This window comes from Petaurus breviceps, unplaced genomic scaffold (assembly GCF_028583685.1).
Source record: "Petaurus breviceps papuanus isolate PSGF00001 unplaced genomic scaffold, PetGlider_PUasm1.0 90763, whole genome shotgun sequence".
Classification (NCBI taxonomy): Eukaryota; Metazoa; Chordata; class Mammalia; order Diprotodontia; family Petauridae; genus Petaurus; species Petaurus breviceps.
Genome location: NW_027187340.1, coordinates 2,171,363 through 2,194,956, shown reverse-complemented (window position 1 = coordinate 2,194,956; position 23,594 = coordinate 2,171,363). Strand labels below are relative to the sequence as shown.

Sequence of the window (23,594 nt, the reverse complement as noted above, 5' to 3'; positions counted from 1 at the left end):
AGCAGAACTTGAACCTAGAACTTCTTTCAGATTCTTAAATTGTTTTGATATATGGGAGATATTGTATTGGAGAAGAGTCTGTAAGGTGGCATCATGCCTTTTTGAAGCAAATGCTTTTCTATAATCAACAAATAGTGAAAATAGTGTGTTTTGCACCTTTCAATCAGTTGTGTGATGGAAGAGATGTCTGCTGTTGAAGACTGTTTGTCTAACTATTCTCTTCTGAAACCCTCATCAAAGATGCTCTTACTGCAAGTGAAGATTTTTTACATTAAAAAATTGTCATACATAGGAAAGTAGGCACATGAGTCAGTAGCAGTTGGTATTTTCTTAGTTGCTTTTTATGGTTGATACCAAGACATAAACATTTTTTCCCCACTCTTTTAGTATCCTCTTTGTTTTTAATATGCCTCAAGGCATATATAAACTCTCATCACTCCATGCCCTCAAAATTGTGTCATCTCTAGCATGGACCTCCTCTTTGTATACTTGCCCTAATCCTGCTGTTTTTCCCATCTGTTTTCTTCAGTGTCATTTCTGCTTCATTTGGTAGCTATAATGTTAGCATCCAAATGTGGTAGCTTAGTTATCCTTGATAGTGAAAAATAGTTTCTTATAAAAATTATTAAAGGTCTTTTCCAGGTTTCTTCAGTTTTCCTATTTTTAGGTTACCTCTGAGATGACCTTGCTTTTGTTGGGTTGCTTGCCAAACTTTTTGAAAAACTTGTTTTTACTTCCACTGTTTCTTACTCTTATGCAGCAATATTGCTCATAATCTTAAACCAGTATTCTTTTTTTTATTAATTTGTTTCCTTTTAGTTTACAGGATTCAATTCCACAATTCCTTGAGTTTCACATTTTGTTCCCCTCCTTCCCCCCCCCACCCCATGGCAGCTTATAGTCAAGTATAGGATCTGTAAATACTTTCACATTATACATTACTCAGGTTATAAGGACGGATTGTACCAGCTGGAATGAAAAATGGTAAAGAGGACATAAAACCAAATAAGAGAAGGAAAAAGATCAGGTATTTTGCTTCCACCTGGATATAAACTTAGTTCTTTCTCTGGATGCACATATTTCTCTCCATCATGAGTCTTTTGGGATTGACTTATATCACTGCATTGCTGAGAAGAGTCCAGTCTATCAAAGTTGGTCATCACACATACATTGTGTCTGTAATTGTGTACAATTAAAAAATTGTGTACAAAAAAACTCCTGGTTCTACTCTTCTCACTCAGCATCAGTTCTTTTAAGCCTCTCCAGGTAACTATGAAGACCGTCTGCTCCTCATTTCTTATGGCACAATAGTATTCCATAACATGCATATACCACAACTTGTTCAGCCATTCCTCAATTGATGGGCACCCCCTTAATTTCCAATTCTTTGCTACCACAAAAAGAGCTGCTATAAACATTTTTGTACATATGGGTCTTTCTCTCATTTCTATGATCTCTTTGGATATAACCCTAGGAGTGGTATTGCTGTATCAAAGGGTATGAAAGTATAGCCCTTTGGGCATAATTCCAGATTTCTCTCCAGAAAGGCTGGATTAGTTCACAACTCCACCAGCAATGCATTAGTGTTCCAATTTGCCCACATCCTCTCCAGCATTTGTCATTTTCCTGTTTTGTCATCTTAGCCAATCTGACTGGTGAGATGTGGTACCTCAGAGTTGTTAAACCAGTATTCTTGTAAGGTGCTACAAATAAATTTATGTTGTCAGCTTGTGTTTCCCTTGGCTGCTGTATCTTTCCACGTGACAAGGATATCAAGTGTTTGTGACTGAGATAGTTTTTAAGCTCTTTTAGTCTCAGATCAACTGATTTATGTTGGTTAAAGTTCTATATATTTTATGTATTCATTTCTCGTTTTCCAGAATCAGTAACATTTAAATAATAGTTAAACATAACATTTAAATAAGTTGAATTGGAGTTATTTTAATTGCATGCCATGAACTTTTCTCATTTTTATTTCAAGTTTTATATTAATTTTGATTTTTGATTCTGCAGTGACTCCCACTTCAGTAACAAGTTATTTCTTAACTGTTAAATTATGATCAATTTCATTATTTTTCTGTTTGCTGCTTACTATATATGGTGGCTCTTGATTTGTAATTGCAAGTTTGTATAATATACATGCCTTTGGCATCCCATTCCCTACTCTGTCATATTTTACACCATCTTCCCCCAAATCTAACTTTGCATTAAATTAACTAAATAGCAATTGTCTCATAATCTGATTTAATTTGAAAGGTCTTGATGCACTCTTTGTAGAATTTCTTCCTCATCTTTTTTAACTGGTGTTAGTATATAAGCTATAATCATTTTCATGGGAGTCTTTCTGCAGATATTTATCTTCAGCACTGCAGTATAACTTGAACAGATGTTCCATGAAATGATCTATCTTATTGCCTTTGAATGCACAATAAAAGCCAGCTATGCTAACTACTTTATTTGCCTCTCTAAGGAGAACCTATGCACCATACTTCCTTTCATGTTATGGTTTCATTTTATCAAGATTAATACAATTTAGTTTGTTTCCATTAATGAACATATAGTTTGTTAGTTATGACATGTAAGATAACACTTTCAAAAAAACTAAAGATGTATATTTTCAAGTATTCCTTATTGGTTCTGCTGAGAATGTTCTAAGTTCCAACTGCCACTTGGTTATTGGGCAACAGCCTCACATTTAGAATACCAGCCGCTGAATTCGTGTTTGTTTATAGGTAGTCTGAAAACCCATTGTTAGCATCCTCTTTTCCACCACTGCTACCTTCACTGCAGAAATGGAATAAAACTGCAGAGGCCCGAGAGTCATATTATATTTTTCTTTCTTTTATGGGTTGTCATGGCCAAAGAATTCATTACCAAGTGGTCAACCTTTTGGTAATGAGCCCCTCCGTCTTTAGACGTGCTGATCCATAAAAAACATATGTCTGTTTGCTAGGACCATCTTTGAAGCCTTTTTTATGTGGTAGTTGTTTTTAGAACTTGTGCTCTACTGGCATAACCATCAAAAAACCACACCATAGGGGCGCCTAAGTGTTTCAGTGAGTAGAGCACCGGCCCTGGAGTCAGGAGGACCAGAGTTCAAATCTGACGTCAGACACTTAACACAAAACTAGCCATGTGACCTTGGGCAAGTCACTTAACCCCAATTGCCCTACCTTCCCACCTCCAAAAAGCAAAAAAAAAAAAAGGAACCACACCATGATGAGGCATCTTATGATAAGGACATTGTGAAGGGATATTGCACTGATAAAATCAGATGTTTCAAAATATCAAAAATATAGTTTATGGAAAGTGGTATGTTGCCTAAATTTTGATCTCAACTATTAAGCAAATTTCTTCCTCCATTGTTAGGAGGTATTAGGCTTCATGTATTTTGGCATTTCAAGTTGGAATTTTAAGATGTTTTCAGTAGAATGTAGAGTTGTTACATTGGGGGAGTTATAGAAAATAATGTACCTTCATGTTTTGTCCACATTTGAAAAGCATTGAATTTGGTTGGTTGGTTTTTTTTTTTTTCAAATTCAGAGCATCACAGTCATTGCCTCTTTCAATTTTAGAAATTGGATGGGGACAGGGATGATATATACTTAATGCTAGTGTGCTTCAAGAGAATAGTAATGCTTTAAAAAGAATTCTTACTAGACTTTAATTTCTAAAGCAATTAGCTATCTAAAATGTTGTCTTTGCAATTGTTACCTAAAAGATGAAACTCTTTATAAAAAATAGGGTGGTCATTTATATAGTAATTTATGGCTACACAATGCTTTACGTGATCTCATTTGTTTTTCATATTATCCCAATTAAATAGGTAGTAAAAGTATTATTATTACCCTTTTTTTGCCAAGCAAATAAACTTAGAGAAGTTAAGTGATTTATTTGCCCAAGGTAATATACAACTGTTAGAATTGTGGGTAGGACACAGGCCTTTTCTGATATTTAAGTCCATTGCTCTATACACAATAAAGCATTCTGCCTCTTATTGAAGAAATTATACATCCAGTTTAGTGTGTCTGAAGGAAGTATAAATAAGACATAGAGTTAGATTCACTTAAGTGGTTTTTCCTCCATGTGTAGTGTAGACCTTGCTAAATAAGTACCTATATGAAAAATGGAGAATCAGGGGTATAGTCTTCAAACATAATCTTAACTTGGAACAAGGTGAAATTGTAAAAGTTATGTAACTTGGTTATATAAGTTTTGGAATGTGCAGTATCTAATAATACCTAAGTGGGCTACTGATTAGGTAGATAAATATTTATTTACCTGTCTCAGTTCATGGTATCCTAATGTAAATTTAGAAACTTAATCTTTCATATTCTTTAAATATTTATCTTGATCCCTGTGACTTTTAACCTATACATCAAATAAACTATAAACCTATATTCCCATACACATTCATCTAATTTACATAGCACCTACTCACAAAACAGTCGAGTTCTTTACAGTTAGCATATGAAAGCAGTGTGCCTGTTGCACAAAATACACAACTGGTTGAGAAGCCTAGGTTTTGGTGGGTGGAGTAAGGGTTATTTTCAGAGCTCATTGAAACCTTTATCTGCCAGGGTAGTCTTGGAGGCTTGTGCAGAGGGGCAACCATTGCATCATTAAGTATAGCCTGAGACTTCCACAATTGATAATATGTAAATGCTGCTTCTGCTTCCAACTGTAGAAGCAATTTTGGGCATATCTTTCCATCCTCTTGTTCTTTAATTTATTCTTTTAAATAAATAGGGGATATCTTATTTTACTAAATCCTTTGAGAAATACAGTAAAATCTGATGATCTTATGTTGCTAGAATGTATGACAGTTAAGACAGGCTGGATTTAAGTGAGGACTATAGCTTACCATAAGACATATTGCCTGCAAATACATCCGTCATCCAATTGTCATTCATTATAAATGTAGTTCTATAAGAAAGTTTATTTTGGTGTTTTCCCCTGTTAAAATACAGTCATTTCTGGGAAAGATAAACACATTAAATTAATTCACATTAAATTTTTGGTGACCTTCGTGACGAGAAGGGGAGGCCACCAGAGGACAGTAGGTGCTTGGACATAGGGAAAGAAACTAGAACTGAGGAGCAACAGATTCTTAGTTATTTTTAGTTTTACTTGGGCTCTGACCTGAAATTTATAAGAAGCAAACCTGGGGCAGCGCTAGGTGGTGCAGTGAATAGAGCACTGGCTCTGGAGTCAGGAGGACCTGAGTTCAAATTCAGCCTCAGACACTTAACACAAAAACTAGCCATGTGACCTTGAGCAAGTCACTTAATAAAAAAAAAAATACTTTGCTTAAACTTCTCAAGATCCCATAAGCATTTTTGAAATAATTATTCATATACATACTTATCAAAGAGTATTCTGATCATGCATGAAAGGCTCATTGCTGCTCAGTTTAGTGTAGCTTATTTTATGTTCCTAATGTACAGTTTGAATCCTTTGCAAATATCTTTTCTTAAAATTACATCTAATGCTAACTCTTTGCTAATTGGGATTAGTCATAGAATCTAAAGCTTATTTATTGTATCCCCAGCTGTGTGCCTGAAACTCAATGGTTCATCCAACATCTACTTGAATATTTCTAGTGACAGGGATATGATAAAGTGTCTTGTTTCATTTTCAAGCAACTCTAATTCTTGGGAAATTCTTACACAAAATTGAATCTTATTTCCATGTATATTCTACCTGTTGGTCTTAGTTCTGCTATTAGGAGCCACGAAAAATGACTTTAATCCTTTTTGTTTGACAGCCTTTCAAATATTTGAAGAACTTAACAGCTCTTATCCTGTCTCTACAACATACTTACATAGGGACTTGCATACAGTCCCTCTTCTCCCCTCACATAAAACCACCTCATCAAAAAAAAAAAAAAGACCCTCATCACCTCTTACCTGGGCTGTTATATAGTCTCCTATTGGGTTTCTTTACCTCAAGTTTGTCCTCCCCACAGCCTTTCCTCCAGCTCAGTTCTGACCACATTATTCTTCTACTCAATAGTCATTAAGTTCTAGTGACTCCTAGTAGGTAAAACGATCAAATATAAGCTACTTTGTTGGGCATTTAAAGCTCTTCACGATCTCCTTCCTATTTTTCAATTCTTCTTACATGTTACTCTTTTCTGTTTTCTTTATGGTCCAGCTATCTTGGCCTACCTCCTCACCTCCACCTCTTTTGGAATCCTTGGTTTACTTTAAGACCCAGCTCAAACTCCTACATGAAACATTTTCTGAACCCTCCCATCTGCTAATGCACTTCTCCCAAATTGTCCAGTATTCATGTTGTGTAGTGATGTATATGATATATGTAGCTGTTATTTTCCTGATAGAATATAAGCTGCTTGAGATAAGGGGCTCCCTAGTATAGCTCCCTGGAACATGGTAAGCACTCAGTAAATGCTTGTTGAGTGATTGTGTTCCATCCTTTGTAATCTAAAGATCATTCTCTTTGACCGAGAAGAAGAAACCCAAATGAAACAATAAGTAATCCATTTTATCTCAGGTATCGGTTCGCCTATTCTGTCTATTCCAGAGAACAGGTCTTTCCCTTTCTCATGCTAATAGTTTGAAGCCATACTTTTTGTCTTGTTTTTGCAAGTCTCACATTGTTCTGGGCTTTAGTTTTCTTGACTCTATTTCTTTTTTTGTCTTTACCACTTTCATTTCCACTACACAACAATCTCTCCCCCCAGGCCTTTACCCTATGATCTCCTGTGCCTGAAATACTTGTCCTCCTCAACTTCTCTTGGAATCCACGTCTCCCTTCAGAGTTCATGTGCCACCTCATTCATGTAAGAGGCATTTTCTGATCCCCTCCAGTTGTTAGTGCTTTCCCACCCAATCCCAAAACTACTTTGAATATTTGTATTTATTTTTGTAGGTTTTGTAATCCCCCGATAGAATGTGAGTTCCTTGAGTGCAAATGCTTTTGGTTTTTGTTTCTATATGCACATTACTGTATATATTAGATGCCTAACATTTTTTTTTTGTTTAAACATTTTTTTCCATCTACTTTCAGTTTTAGGGTATCTTAAATTTTGAAATTTCTGTCCAAACATTAATCTCTAGCCTCAGGTGATGCATTACATTCCAAACCAAGAGCCTATCATTTCTGTGTCTTAAGCTGTGCTGCAGAAAACTAAAACCCATTCTTTCCCCTGCCAGTATTCTACCTGTTAATTAAAATTAATAGGGTTTTCCTTTAACTATTAAAAAAGAATTACTTTGGGGCAGCTGGGTGGCGCAGTGAGTAAACTGCCAGCCCCGAGTCGGGAGGACCTGAGTTCGGTTCCAGCCTAACACACACAAAAAAACCTAGCCGTGTAACCTTCAGCAAGTTACTTAACCCCAATTGCCCTCCAAAAGGCCAAAAAAAAAAAAAAAGAGAATTACTCAGCACAATAAAGTTGTATGCAATGTTTAATATTGTAAATGCTTGCATAACTTGAATAACTTACTTTTTAACCTTCATTCCCAGACACCCCAAAAGTATTTTGAGTAAAATAGGCCAATGTGATCAATTTGTATTTAGATTTACTTTGCACATGTAAGCATATTATGTAAACTGCATTTAAATAATGTCATCATTTTATAAATCAATTTTAACTCTTGTTTTCCAGTTGAAGCTTTATATCAAACTACTTATCCAGAATACCTTGAGTACATTTATTTGGTGGCTCCAATATCTCTTATGATGTTAAACCCTATAGGGTTTATCTTCTGTGAAATCCAAAAATGCAAAGAGAATCGTGATACGTCTCAAAACAAAGTGAAAATAATTGGACTTGGACTTCTGCGTGTGCTGCAGAACCCAATCGTGTTTATGGTCTTCATTGGAATTGCCTTCAATCTTATTCTTGGCCAGAAGGTGCCAGTTTACTTGGAAAAGTTTCTGGATGGGCTTGGGAGCTCTTTTTCTGGCTCAGCCCTATTTTATCTTGGTCTTACAATGGTGGGACAAATAAAGAAACTAAAGAAATCTGCATTTGTTGCAATAATTCTGCTCGTCACAGCTAAACTGTAAGTTTCTTTTGTTTAATGTGGGGTCTGTATCTTGTGGAAACTCCAGCACTTTAGAAGGGCACTGTGAGGACAGCCTTACCCATGGTTCTGGAGCAGGTTCTCATGCTGCTGGTTTCTTATTAGGAATATATTAGGAGTTAGTGTCCCTACTTTATGAGATTCTTAAAATGAAAGGAAAATGTTTTTCTGGAAAGGTACTTCCTCATTCTATTTGCATACCTTGCTGTTTTGCATTTCACTGAATAAGGATAAAAATAATCTGGGTTTCACTTCTTGGAGGCTTCTCATTTCCCTTTTCTTTTGCACTGTATAGTTTGCTTTTTTTCCCCCAGGTGTCCTGTGTGAATTTCGTGTTTTCAAATGTTTTGAAACTTTGAAATGCAGGAAACTTTCTGCTTTTGAGGGAGGTTTAGATCAGTAATTTCACTGGCATGGGGGAACTCCTGTTGTAGAAACTCCCAATACCAGTATTGATCAGAAACTCCTCTAAGTGACTTGCTCACAGTCATATATATATATATATATATATATATATATATATATATATATATATATATAATTTATGACAGTCAGGTCTTCCTTATTCCAAGATAGGCCCCCTATCCACCATGCCACAATGCTTCTCTAACTAGAAGGATTTAATTTAAATGGAATTTGTTTTGAGGATTTAGAAAAGAAAAAAATTATGTTGGAGGCTAATGAACACTCACTTGATCCCAGCATATCTAAGGGAAAAATGTGGGGCCAGCTAGGTGGCACAGTGAATAGAGCACCAGCCCTGGAGTCAGGAAGACCTGGGTTCAAATGTGGCCTCAGACACTTGACACACTTGCTAGCTGCGTGACCTTGGGAAAGTCACTTAACCCCAATCTCCTTGCCTTCCCCCTTCAGAAAGAAAATATGTAGCTCCTTAGTAAATTTTTAAAAGCTATGGATTTGTAATTCACTCCAGGTGATTTGCTGAAAGATTATACAGAGTAGCTTGGGAAACATGGATAACACATAATACTTTCATTTGGATATTTTAAACTCATTAGATGAATATAGCTGCAGTTTAATTTGACTTATACCATATTCCATGTAGTATCTTAATGTCTGTAATAGTAAAAATTTAGAAAGTTAGGTGATTCACGTACTCCCATTAAGGGAAATATATTTTAGCATTGCTGTTGTCTAATAATTCCTGTCCTGACAGTAGTAGCCACTCTTCACATATAAACTGTGACTGCTCTTCCCTTCAGTTTATGACTCAGACCTTCTTTTCTTTTGCTCCTTAATTTGGCTCATCATATTTTTCTTAGATTATTAAAATGCAGGAGTGTTATGTAATCTCTTGAACTTTCTAATGGAGTAGTTTGGGTTTTTTTTTTTTCTGGAAAAGGATAAATGCATTTCGGCTAACAAGCAAAAGATTTTTAAAAACTGCTTAAAATGTGGAGAAGTGTCATTGTTTAGTGGCATGTCTGTTGGACTGGAATTCAGGAGCCATGGGTTATGGTCTTGATGTGGTTACTTACTGGCTCTGTAACTTTAGGGAAGGTCATTTAATCTCTTCTAGTTTTCTTTCACACCCAGTACAAGTGAATGGTCAGACGAGATGAACTCGGTACTTCCTGCTAGCTGTTACATCCTGTGAATTTGTCCAGACCATGTCAACAAGTACCATATGTATTAGTGTTGTAGTGCCAGCTTTTTATATCAATCTTTATTGAATCTTTATTTAAACTTTGATGGAAGGATCACTTTGATTTGCTATTTTCTTATCTGGAAATCAGTGGGATCTAGAAATGTTTGTATATTAATTGATTCTTAGCTGTGCTGAATTTCATTAGTCCTACTCTCAATTGTATCTGAGAGATCTTGTTCTTAAAAATTCTCAAACAGAAAAAAGTGTGGGTTTTTTTTTTTGTTTTTGGTAAGGCAATTAGGGTTAAGTGACTTGCCTAGGGTCACACAGCTAATAAGTGTCAAATGTGAGGTCACATTTGAACTGAGGTCCTCCCAACTCCAAGGTCAGTGTTCTATCCACTGTGCCATCTAACTGCCCTTTTATGGTTGTTGTTTTTTTAATATAGAGTTAATTGTAAGGATTTTTTAAACTTCTTGGCTAAGTTATTATCAGGCTTTCTCTACAACTAATAATGTCTTAATAATCTATTTTCTAACAACATATCAAATTTTATTGAAGGGTTTGATTTTCCAAAAAAGGATTTTAATAATTTTCCCTGAAAATTTTTTGTCAACTTTCATACTGTAAACATTTCATACACATTCAAGTAGACCAGTAGAATAAGGAAATCAGGAAATAAAAAGTTGTTACTGGGATACTATCAAATCTTTTGCCCGTAATTCTTTACCAAGTTAATTAAATACATTAAGTCAAGTAAATACATCAACATAAAATGTAATGCATTTATCTGATACAATTGATGAGTTAAGTCACAAAAATAAAGTCAGAATCTTTTTAAAAAGTGACCTTAGGATACATGCTTTGTGCTTTCAACAGAATATACCTAAGATCCATCCATAAAATACATGCATTTCTCGATGCATAAAGGTACATTTGTTTGCAAGAGAGGTTAATAAACAGTGACTAGATTCATAGAAATTGCTACTCATAAGAAAATAGAGAAAACAAGGGTAAACCAGGAACTGGCACTTTTTATTCTAATATGAATGACTTATTTTCTTTTCAGCCTGGTGATGCCACTTTTGTGTAGAGAGATGGTGGAGCTCTTGGATAAGACCGGTGGTATAGTGAACCATACTAGCTTATCCAATTATGCATTTCTATATGGAGTCTTTCCAGTAGCACCAGGAGTGGCTATCTTTGCAACGCAGTTCAACATGGAAGTAGAGATTGTATGTTTATATTGCTTCAGAAATACTTCATTTTATAATAGTGGAATAGCTTTTACAATGTAGAAATCAACATTATTTTCATGACTGTAACACAGTGTCACACTTCAATAGAAATGACCCTGTGGGCCATATATTGACTTAGAAAACCACAAATTAACACCATCTATAATGTATTTTTATTTGTTTTGTTAAACATTTTCCAGTTACATTTTAATTTGGTTGGTGCAGCACTCAGGAGTGGGTTTTGAGTTTGATACCTCAGGTTTAACATGTATATACTGATGTGGCAAAAATTTAGTTATATATGTGAAATATATATGTATATATGTGCATTTTATATATATAGAAACAGGTTTTTTCCTATGTATGAAAAAAACATTGTTAAATAATTCATCTTTATTCAGATTCTGTCTTGAGCCATATTTAATTTTGTTTCTACCCTCTTAATTTTGAATTTTTGGTAATTAAACTTAAATATAGAAAAGAAAATTTTCAGTGTTTGAGGTATAAGTTCCATAAACATAAATAATGTATGTGAAAGTGTTTTATAATCACAAACTACTGTATAAATGTATATATTATGACCAATATGATTCAGCTTACTGGATATATAAAACTCCTAAATTCAGTATAATACAACAAATATGCCTAACACTCATGCTATTCTAATTTTAAATTATCAGTGATCTAGAGTAATATGTATAAACTTGTATAATGTATATATAAAAAAATAAAACCTTTGAAAACATTAGTCAGAAAAGTTTTGAATTACTATGAATGAATATGACTCTTTAAGGAAATATACCAGATAATGTTCTTGACAATTAAGTGTTGGAAATGGCCTTTTTTTCTTTAAACATTCTTAATCAAAGGTAATTTTCCTTTTAAAATCAAGATGTCTAAAGTGTATATTTCATTTACCATGTAAGTTCTGAAAACTACTTCTTTAAATATTTGGTTTATATAAAAAAACATAGGATATAGTAGCAATTAACAGTGAGATTTTATATTGTATGTTTAGTATAAATATAAAATTGAGTAATAAAGATTACAGAAATGAACTGTCAAAAACAAATTTATCTGGTATCTTTTCAAGAAAACTGAAGAAAAGATTATTGAATTAGTATCTGCATTCTGCATTTTTTAAAATTTGACATTTGTTTTAAATTACCTTTGGTATTCTCTGAAAACAAAGTTTGCTTTGATTTTTTTTTAAGCAGAATTGTGAATCTTTCCCCCTCTGCATCTCTAATTTGCAGGTAACCTCAGGGATGGTGATAAGTACTTTTGTGTCGGCTCCAATCATGTATGTTTCTGCATGGTTACTAACCATTCCCTCCATGGATCCAAAGCCTATGGCATATGCCATCCAGAATGTTAGTTTTGATATAAGTATTGTCAGCTTGGTCTCTTTGGTAAGTAACAAAGTAAAAATGAAATGACAACCAGAAAATAATGTCAGAGGCAACTTTATTATAGAAAAGAATCAGGAGTTTGAAAATAAAGTTGGCTTTGTTTGTTTGTTTGTTTTCCTGTCAAGGCAACAGATTTACACTCAAAGGCCTGGTTTTGAATATCAACTTCACTATTTGTCTGATCTTGCACATATCATGTCATCCTTTAGGTTTCACTTTTCTTCAATGTAAAAAGATGGGGTTGGACTAGATCAGGGGTGGGGAACCTGCCACATATGGCCTTATAGGTCCCTGGGTGTAGCCTTATGACTGAGTCCAAGTTTTACAGAACAAATCCTTTTGTTAAGGGGATTTGTTCTGTGAAGTTTGGACTCAGTCAAAGGACTTCACTTGAGGACCTAGAAGGCCACGTGTGGCCTCAAGGCCACAGGTTCCCCACCTGGAGTGGATGGTCTCCTTAGGTCTCTTCCAGTTCTAAAACCTGTGATCCTAGAGAGTTTAAAATCTGTAGTAGCTTAGAAAAGCCAACTCTTTTTTTGGGTATTGTAAACTTTTGAAGCTGCATTCAACCCTAAAAAATCTTTAGAGTTGAATACAGCTTCAAAAGTTAGTTTAACTTTTTCATCTTAATTTGTTGTGGGTTTTGAAATATACTTTTAAGTTGGATGACATTAGCTAAAGTAAGATGGTTGAATGTTGCAAGTTTTAGAAGTTTTTAAGATTGTTCATCAAATTGAAATTCAGAACATGTGACAAACATCTGTAGAAAAAAATTTTTCGTAAATCATCATGTCTTGATTTTAAATCCTGTTTTAAATACTTGGTAAAGAAGAAGAGAAGAATCTGTTGTTTTGTCAACAGAGAAATATAGTTGACAAAACGTTGAAATTTCTCTTTTTGTCATGTTGAGGTTCTTAGAATCTATGCTGAGTCTTATGGATAGTATTGCCATTTGCTTAGTAGTGAGGGAACAAAGAAAGCAGCCAGAAGGTTTAATTGTAGGCTGTGTAAAGAGATGGACTAGAGATTTCTTCATTCAGAGAATAAAGCATGGAGAAATGTTAAATTTAGGGATATGTTTTGATAGGCATGTACCGTGTTTCCCCGATAATAAGACCTATCCCAAAAATAAGCCCTCCCCTTACTGTGTAAGATTCCTCTAAAATAAACCCTCCCCCCAAAATAAGCCCTATTGAGATTGCTACTGTAGTGAAGGTGATCCCCTGCGCTACACGCTACATTACGGTACCCTCTGTATGCACCGTCCGCCCCCCCTCCTCCCCCAGTGAAACGCACGCCGCGCTCCAAGCTGCATCCAATCAGAGCTGCAGCAGTGAGCGCGTCATCCTGTTCTTCCCCAGTGATTTGCTTATTGAATAAAGGTACATTTTTTTGTTCACATTTACCTGTTTATTAAAATTGCTGTCAATGTTCATTAAAATAAGCCCTCCCCTGAAAATAAGCCCTCTGGTGTTTTTCTGTCCAAAAAATTAATAAGACAGTGTCTTATTATCGGGGAAACATGGTATATATGCCTTTAAAGGAAAAGCTATCCATAATTTAGGTACCTGGCAAGCATCTCAGAGGACAAGCACCTCTCATGTGAGGACTTGCTGAGCCCTTTTCAGGGCTGCTCATCAACCTTTAGTGTCCACCTGGCACTCAAGTCTTACCTGTAGCTCTAAGAAGCTGTAGCATTTGAAGTGGCCACACCTTGGTAAACCTTTTGAACAGACGGGCTAAACCAGGTTGAGGGTAACTGATGGGCCATAAACCAATCAGTGAGTTAGGGGGATGTCTATCCCAGGCATGTGAAGACTTCTCCCAGTGGAATGAATGGATGAGAAGAACTTGTTCTAACCACTGTGAAGACTGTTGAAGTAGACACTGTGCACTGCTTAGAGCTTGGTCAGACATTCAAGATCCCAAGGTCATCTATTGTATCTCAGGCCATCCGCAGTCATCCTGAGTCAAAGAGAGTGAAGTTGACAACTTTGTGTCATTCTGCCTCACTTAAATCCAGTTCACTTGTGAGTCAAAACATCACTCTGTGATGTCGTTGGTCCTCTTTGAAAACAAAGGATAAAATAACAACAAATAAAGCCTGGAAAGCCCAAAAAGCAATAATAGAAAATGAGACTTAACGATTTGTGTAGAAGTTCTTCTCTACCTACAGACATTTAACTAACATATGATTTTAATAGTACACAGCTATCCCTGCCTCCATTCTGTCTACAAAAAATTGGAGTGTAGGCATAATCTAGAAATTGCTCTGGGTCTCTGGTCTAGATGTTAGTTCTCAAAGGCTCTATTCAAGGGAGAATTTCAGGTAAAAACATTATATCATTTCTCTTTTTTTTCTTTAAAGGCTGATATTTTACTCTGAAATGGAATAAAGTAGATTAAGTAGGAATTTTTAAAAATAGCCAACTGATGAGTTACTAGATTAGCACTCAAATTGAAACCATGTTATAAGCTGTTAACTTTAATCTTTCAGATCTGGTCACTTGCTGTTCTACTTCTGAGTAAGAAATATAAACAGCTTCCTCATATGCTAACAACTAATTTACTCATTGCTCAGGTTAGTAAACTTACAGGTTTTTAGAGTTAAGAATTTCTTAAGGATTGCTCTAACTACTGTGAAAGATTATCATCCCCTTAGGAGGAAGAATATTTACTTAGTTGTATTTTCCTAGATCTTTCCTAGTAAAAAAAAAAAAATGTCACCAAATTACAAACCATTTGGAATTTGATGCTCCTGTTATTATCTGATATGAATTATTTCAGTATTTATGGAATATTTTGAAATGAGGTAGGAATTCCTTTAATGGTTCTGAGAATGTTTCCATATTAAGAAAGTCATTGCAGCTTAGCAGCCTGGGTAGTAAGCAGCAGCTGTTGTCCCTAGTGCTTTGCCTTCCCCTCTCCAAAAATGAAGCTTCCTGCGGGTAGCAAATAAAAGCCTGGACAGCTAGAGCCTTGTGGCTTATACTGTAGTTTCAGAGCTGGTCTTCTTGAAAGGAGAAAGTATGACAGAGAAGTATGGCTCTAGGGATCTAGTGTTCCTTGATAGCTTTCACTATATGACTGTTCCACCCTGATGTGTGTCCCTGAAAAAGTCTTGGTACCTGACTATGTTATGAGCTGCCTAAATTCTTGAGCAAGAGAACACTGAAGGATTTGGGAGAAATGAATTTGTATCACAAGGCTGGTGACTGCTGTGCCTTCATAATTCTCTTAGAAGTACTTGTGTTAAAGGTCATACATAGCACCTCAAGAGTGAGATAATTGTGGTCATATGTGAGATAATTGAATCGTTAAAAACAGAACTTTTAAGTTATCGTATTCCTACTTGAATGTTTGTTTTGTTATAAATGACAGCTTAAAGGAATATTTTAACACTTTATGTAAAGCTGCTTTTTTGGTGTTATTTGGAAGAAATTTGATAGAATTTGAACAGAATGTTGATAGTTAAAATCAGGATCGTTGTCAGTTTTTATTGAGTATACCATTGATTTAATAGATTTTTATCATGCTCTACAGCACCCTGAATATTTTAGTCATTATTCAATAGTAATTAAAAGTAAATGTATATAATATAACCTTTGCTGCTAATGAAACTTGCACAAGTATAACTGACTTCATAATGGAAAGCTTTTCTTTTGTATTGACATGTTATAATTTTCTTTACTGAAGACTAAATTTTTTTTTAAACAAATCTTTCCCTACAGTCTATTGTCTGTGCTGGAATGATGATGTGGAATTTTGTTAAAGAGAAAAATTTTGTTGGACAAATTCTGGTGTTTGTTCTGCTATATAGTTCTCTCTATAGCACCTACTTATGGACAGGTGAGTTGTACTTTTTGCTGAATGGAAGTTGTGTACTTTTTGAATCAATTAATGAATAAAAAGCTTTTATTAATAAGCACTTAATATGCCAAGTACTGTACTAAATGATGGGGATACAAAATGAGAACAGAGACAGTCCTTTCCCCTGGATTCAGGAGAGTGGTGGCCAAGGATGGATAGTTTGTTTTGGAAATTTACAAGGATGAGAAGTGGAGCTGTAGGAGAGCAACAGCATTGGCTGTATGGATTTGATTGTGGTTCCAGAACTAGAAAGCAGCTTGTGGAGGTCGAGGGTGGCTGGCAAGGCATGGGAGTGCCTTGTAGAAATGTATAGGCCACACGAGGCCTACTATAATCAGAGTTGGCAAGTAACTAGAAGAGAAGGGGGGGGGAAGATGGTAGTGAAACTAATAACATTAAGACTGATTTTTTTTTAAAACATGGCTAGTAAACTGGCTATTAAAGTATTTCCAAAGGAGGAATTCCAAAACAATTTGAACAAGGTGAATTATTTAGACTTGGAAAAGATGTGAGGTCATCTAGTCTAGACAAGTCATTTTACAAATGACAGTATACTTAGATCTAGATTAAGTGTCTTAATCTAGAAAAAAAGATTTTCTTCACTTCTTTAATATATTCAGAAGGAAAAATCTGCCAACTCGTCATTTAATTGGTCATTTCTTATATACAAAATACAACCTTGGGTAGACTTTCTGGGCCTAATCGTTTCTTCATTTGTAAAATGAAAGGATTGTACATAGTGATCTGTAAGGTCCCTTCCAACTCTTAATGCTAGTTCTGAGTTGACAACCTAAAGCATATATGCCAGTGATGATCTATGAAATGATTTGGGGCGGCAAAGCTGAAGTTCTCCTTAGACAAAATGATGACATAGTCAGAATTTCTATTTGGGCCTTTTCTCTTGGGTTCATTTGAGTTTTTAAAAGGAACTCTGAAGATATAAAATGGGAATGTGTTACTAGTATAGTGTAAATAGTGCAGGATTTGGGGTCAGAGGATTTTATTTCAAATAATTCCAGCCTTCATTTACTACCTGTGCAACTTTGGGCAAGCCATTGAACTTTTTTAGCCCTCAGTTTTCTCCTCTGTATAATGAGAGAGTTGGACTAAATGACCTCTAGGTCTCCTTCAGCTCAGATTTATACTCCTAATAATCTGAAGGAAGTGGACTACAAGGCCTTCTTTACTTCCTAGGAGATCATTCTGTGACCATGAAGCCATAGAATGGTTTATGCCAAGTAAGTGAGAGTATTCTGAGGATGTTCCCCTCCTTTTTACTTTCTCTCTTCATTCCATTGCTTGGAGCTTTGCTTCTGCTGGTAGACTTCCCAAGGGGTAAGGAGTAACATGTAAACAGCTAGTACCGCTCCCTTTCCCCCAACCCCACTCAGCAAATACTTGGTGTATTACTTCTGAAAGATTGCTGGCCCTTGATTAACTTCATCTCTGACACAAACTCTTGAGTTTTCCCAAAGTAATCTCTAATCTCTCTATAGAGGATGATGATAGGCTGCATGCTGAGGACAGGAAGACTGCCCATACGTGCTAAAAGTAGCGCTAGAAATTTTTTAAGAATTAGATTTACCAGCCTTGGACGGTGTGTGAAATGCACATCTTGAAGGCAGACGGTACCTCAAAGGTCATCTTATCCAAACCTACCTAAACTCAAAATCCCTTTTATACCATCTCTCACCAGTATTCCCCAAAGATGATGGTACACCACCTATCCTATTGACCTTGAATGACAGTTTCAAAATCAAGTTTATAGGAAAGCAACTGTAGTTCAAAACTTCTTACATTTTTTTTCACCATGGCATTTTTGGATTTTGAAACTTCACTACTTTTCTCACTAGTGTTATTTAATTTTTAGTTGGAGTGGTTTTGTGTACTGAAAGTTGTCAAAAAGCAGAATGCTAAAATGGAGGCTCATTTTACAGCTTACTACTTCTCTTGGTTTACCTGAAAAGTGGTTTTAATCAGTGTTCATATTTGCTTTATTTTTATAGTAATTGCCACATTGTTGACAAATTTTTATTTTTTGAAACATTTTGTTCATAGGGCTTCTATCAATTTCTTTGTTTCTGTTGAAGAAAAAAGAGACAATACAGATTCCTGTAGGAATTATAATTATATCTGGATGGGGGTGAGTTGGTAGCTTTCTTTCTGCTTAATACCTTTTCATATACACAATTGCTATTCAGATACCTCTTTTCTGTCTCTCTGCTCTTTCCCCTTGGTCTTGCAGCATTCCTGCCCTTCTCGTTGGTGTTCTTTTGATAGCTGGAAAACATAATGGTGACAGCATTGACTCTGCCTTTTTTTATGGGAAAGATCAGGTAAGAAGAGTATTTAAGAAAAATCTTTCCATCTTATGAACATCTTTCAATTTAAGGTTGAAAACCTCATACAACCTGAGGAGAGACCTTGGTTCAGATACCATCTGAAATGCATGCTGTGTAACCACAGGCAAGTTTTGTGTTGTAACAAACCTCTAGGCCTCAGTTTCTTCATCTGTAAAATGAGGGAATGCATATAGTGATCTCTAAGGTCCCCTTCAGCTCTCAATTTATGATCCTATAATCCTTAAAAATGCTGACAGCATTTAATATAAACAACTTTAAGTATCTCAGATGAATTAAGTAAATTACACTTTAATTAACATCTTTCACTTAGATTAATCATAACAAGTGTCATGAATACTTTGCATTTGTATAATTGTTTTTAGCTGAGTTCCCTGGTGCTTGAACAGTTATTTAACTCTCTCAAATGGGTATGACTTAAGTATGATCTGTGTAAAGCCATCTAGTGGGTCAATAGTTAAACAGCAATAAAACCCAAGTTCTTGACTCTTAAGTCATTTTTAGATGAGAAGTTAAATGGTAAAAATTTTTAGAAGAGAAAGGTGCTTGAAAGTTGAGAAATAGAAGACATATTAAAATAGGCTTGGTGAATCCTATTAGAGAAAGAAGGATATCTATTGAATTGAAGGACTGAAAGACTGATGAGGTTTGCCTTGTGAATGAATAGATGTCATCCTGAAAGAGGGAATAGGTTGGTTGCTAAATAACTTGTGTATTTTGTTTGGGGGTTTTTTGGTGTCACCGGAATCTTTATCAGTCAATATTTTTTAAGTACCTATTTGACAAAAGAGCATACCAATAAAACAGTTGGATTGCTACAGTGAAAAGCAGAATAGCGTAAATGTTATGCTTTGAACCAGTTAATCAAAAATCTTTTATTCATTCATAAAATAAAATTCTAAATTATTTTGAACCATCAGTAAGGGTTTAATTTTGAACTTGTTTTTGTGTTGTAACATACTAAGATTGCTAATATGATTGTGAAAAGACTTATAACTCCTTTTTTCTAACTCTGACAGATGATCACCACAGCAGTCACCCTGTTTTGTAGTATATTAATATCTGGCATATCACTGATGTGTATGAACCAGAGTACACAGGAAGGCAATTACGAGGGATTGGATCGTCGTTCTCAGAACAACAAAGCAGGGGAGGCTGAAAGGACCGCTGTTGAGGAGAGTCCAGTGCCAACAAATGAACCAGAACCTTTTACAAGTCCTACTCTAGAAAGAAGTATGTCCTTTAAACATAAATAAATGTTTATATTGTTATACTTTATAAATGCTTTGTTTTCAAGGGCCCTAACTGACTTGTCTTGAATATTCTAGGTATTCATTCACCATATATAGGAAACTTGGACCAATGTAATTAGGAAACAACTAATCAAAGTACGCTGCTTATAGTTCTGTGTGGAAAATCATTTGTTAAACTTTAAGAGTTAGAATTTACATTCTGAAAAATATATTGACTGAGAGTGGGTTCTAAATGAAATTCACATATACATAGAAAATTCAACTACATTATCTTTTGGGCAGCAGGAGTGATGAAAATAAGTCAAAGAGGTCTGGTATAAAAATTAGTTCAGTTGACAATAGAAGTGTAATTGATTATGAACCTAACTAGTAAGATAATATCTATTTATCAATATTAGTCCAGATTGAGCAATAGCTTTAATATATATATATATATATCAGGAATTCAGAATATTATTTTTTACATATTTATTAGAGGATGTAAAGATTCATAGTCATAAAACATCACTCCAGGAAATGGATTATATTTCATTACTGAGGGTTTGTGACTGAGTAATGCCAAATGGTAAAATTCTAATGTCAGTAAATAAAGAACAAAAAGATGTAAAAAGATAAGAGATAAGAAGGAAGGTGGTTTACCTTCTCCATCTTTTGAAAAAAAAGAAAAGGGGAAGAAAAAACAGCCACTAGCAACCTTGTCTAAAATGAGATTTTCATAGAGAAGAGGAAAGGAAAAGAAAGTGATTAAGTGAGATAAGACTTCACTTTGTTAGTTAAGTACTTTGGCAGAGTTGTAGGAAATGTTTAAGAAGTATTCCTTAAAGTAATATTTTTCATTTTGCATCTGTATTTTGGGTAACCCAATGAAGATTATTAAAAAGACGGGGGAAGGAGATGATCTTGTTGCTCAGAAAATCTCAATAACAGCTAGCAATGTTTTAAGGTTTGTAAAGTTATTTTACAGATATTATCTTTATCCTTACTACAATCCTGGGAGGTAGAGCCTATTATTATTCCCTTTTTACAATTGAGGAAACTGAGAAAAAGGATAAGTGACTTGTCCAGGGTGGGATTTGAATTCATATCTTCCTTGCTCCCAAGTCCAGCAGCTTTATGCACTGTACCACCTAGCTGTACAAGTAATTAATGTAATAGATCAGTGGTGTAAAACTCAAATCAAAACAGATTTATGCAGGCCTCTTGAGTTAGAAAGCAACAAATGACCATTATCTCTGTTGAATTATATGTTTATTTAGTTAAAACATTTCCCTATTCTGTTTTTTCTCATATATATGTATATATATATAATAAATTTTTACTTAATGATTAATGATAAAACAAAAGCAAGAATAATTGTAACATTATAGTAATTCAGTATAAGGCAAATAAAATAATAGTCAAAACATTGTAATCCTGGGTTATATTCTCCCACCAAATATATTCAGTGTTCATGTGAAGGAATGGGCACCAGCTTACAAAAACCGAGCAGGAAGTGCTAATGAGTAAAGAAAATCCATGTGTCTAAATAGCCACACATGACTCTTGACTATAGGATCTGATTTCCTAGGTCCCTTCTGGAACAATCTATATTATGACAACTTCCTTTTCCTTTTAAGTATGTAACTTAAACTTTCAAACTTGTTTTAAAAAACTTGTTTCAAACTTAACCCTGTTTGCCTTAGTTTCTTCATCTGTAAAATGATCTGGAGAAGGAAATGGCAAATCACTTAAGTGTCTTTTCCAAGAAGACTCCAATTGGCATCACAGAGACTCAGACACAACTGAAATTTCCCTCTTCTGTGAGTTTAAAAAATGCTTCAATGGCCCTGGAGTCAGGAGGACCTGAGTTCAAACTAGCCTCAGACACTTGACACACTTACTAGCCATGTGACCTTGGGCAAGTTACTTAACCCTATTGCCCTCCAAAAAAAAGCAAAAAAAAATGCTTCAATGAGAACCTCTTTTCCTTTTCATTAAACAACCCTATTGCCAATTCTCTTCTTTCTCCCATCTTTCTGCATGAAATCTTTTTTAAAAAAATAAAATAAAATATTTACAGCAAATAATGCATAGTGAAGCAAAATAAATTCTCCTGTTGACTATGTTTGAAAATATCTCATTGGATGTACCTCACATCCATCACTTCTCTGTCAGATGATAGGCAACATTTTTCTTCATCAATCCTTTAGAATTTTGCAATCAGAATTTTTAAATCATTTAATGTTGTTTGTGCAATATTGTTATTATTGTGTAAATTGTTACCTTGGTTTTGCTTGCTTTGCTCTGTACCAGTTCATACAGGTATTTTCAGGTTTCTCAGAAATAATTCCTGTCATCATTTCTCATAAAGCAACAATATTCATAAACCACAAACCATTCATGAACTATTTGTTCAGCCATCCCTCAACTGATAGATATCCCCTTTGTTTTCAGTTCTTTGCTATAACAAAAAAAGAGCTGGTATAAACATTTTTGCACATATTGGTCTTTTTCCCCTTTCTTTGATCTTTTCAGGCCTAAAAGTGATATTTTTGGGTCAAAGTTGAATGATTTGGATGGGGAGGGGAGGGACGGGACATAGTTCCAAATTGCTTTCTAGAATGCTTGTATCAGTTTAGAGCTCCCCAACAGTACTTGTTTTCCTGCAACCCATCTAGCATTTATCATTTCCCTTTTTGTCACTTTTTTTTAAAAGCAATTGGGGTTAAGTAACTTGCTCAAGGTTACACAGCCAGTTATATTTTGTGTGGGTGCCAAGTATCGGAGGCCGGAACCGATCCCAGGTCTCCCAACTCCAGGGCCGGCGCTCTTACTCACTGCACCACCTGGCCGCCCCCCTTTTTGTCACTTTTGTCAGTATGATGGTGAAATCTCAGAATTGGTTTAATTTGCTTTTCTTTTATTATTAGTGATTTGGAGCATTTTTTCCATGTCTCAATTACAGTTTAATCTGGTTCAGGCAACCCTGGCTAGGAGTTCAACATCTCTGCAATAGATCATGATAAAATCTATTCAGAAAGCTCAAACTATAAATTCCTGTAAATTGCTTCCATGTTTGGTTATGTTGTATTTAAGTATGTTATTTCTAACCCAAACAAGGGAATTTTCCCAGGAAAGGAGGCTAATTAAATTTTTGAAAATATAGCCTTAATAGAAAACTAAAGCCCTTGATTTACAATAAGGAACATACAGGTAAATCTTTACTAGCTACTTCCAGGAAAGCTTTGGTAACAATTATTGCAGGTAAAGGGGGCTTCTAGGTGGCACAGTAGATGAAAGTGCCAGATCTGAAGTCAGGGAGATTCATCCTCTTGAGTTCAAATTCAGTCTCAGACTATTAAGTACTAGCTGTGTGACCCTGGGCAAATCACTTAACCCTGTTTGCCTTAGTTTCTTCATCTGTAAAATGATCTGGAGAAGGAAATGGCAAATCACTTAAGTGTCTTTTCGAAGAAGACTCCAATTGGCATCACAGAGATTCAGACACAACTGGAATGACCAAATGTTGCTGATAAAATAAAACTCATCTAATTTTAGGAGCAAGATGTACCACCCTGGGTCCACTCAAAAAAATTTTAATATTGCATATGATGTATGCCATTATAACTAAATGTAAGTTTATTTATTTAAACATAGCATTGACCTGTATACAATCTTTTTACCTGCCAGGGACCTGAGGGATTGTCTAGACTTATTTTTCTACAGAAGCTGTTTTCTTTTTTTAGAATCTCTCTCAGGTGGTTGAGGTCCTGCTTGTTTATGTCTTTCTGGCAATGCGGAGCTCAGTCCTTTTTAGAG

The 23,594-nt window shown here is 35.1% G+C and overlaps 1 protein-coding gene across 1 annotated transcript in view; it reads left to right on the top strand.

The window, feature by feature from the left end:
• Positions 1-23,594, top strand: part of GPR155 (G protein-coupled receptor 155) — a 60,784-nt gene that overhangs the window by 9,675 nt on the left and 27,515 nt on the right. Inside the window, exons 4-11 of the mRNA XM_069068433.1 lie at positions 7,634-8,033; positions 10,733-10,898; positions 12,158-12,313; positions 14,811-14,894; positions 16,045-16,162; positions 18,242-18,326; positions 18,429-18,519; positions 19,563-19,776. Coding sequence (XP_068924534.1) covers positions 7,634-8,033; positions 10,733-10,898; positions 12,158-12,313; positions 14,811-14,894; positions 16,045-16,162; positions 18,242-18,326; positions 18,429-18,519; positions 19,563-19,776 — 1,314 coding nt within the window. The remainder of the gene's footprint in view (positions 1-7,633; positions 8,034-10,732; positions 10,899-12,157; positions 12,314-14,810; positions 14,895-16,044; positions 16,163-18,241; positions 18,327-18,428; positions 18,520-19,562; positions 19,777-23,594) is intronic.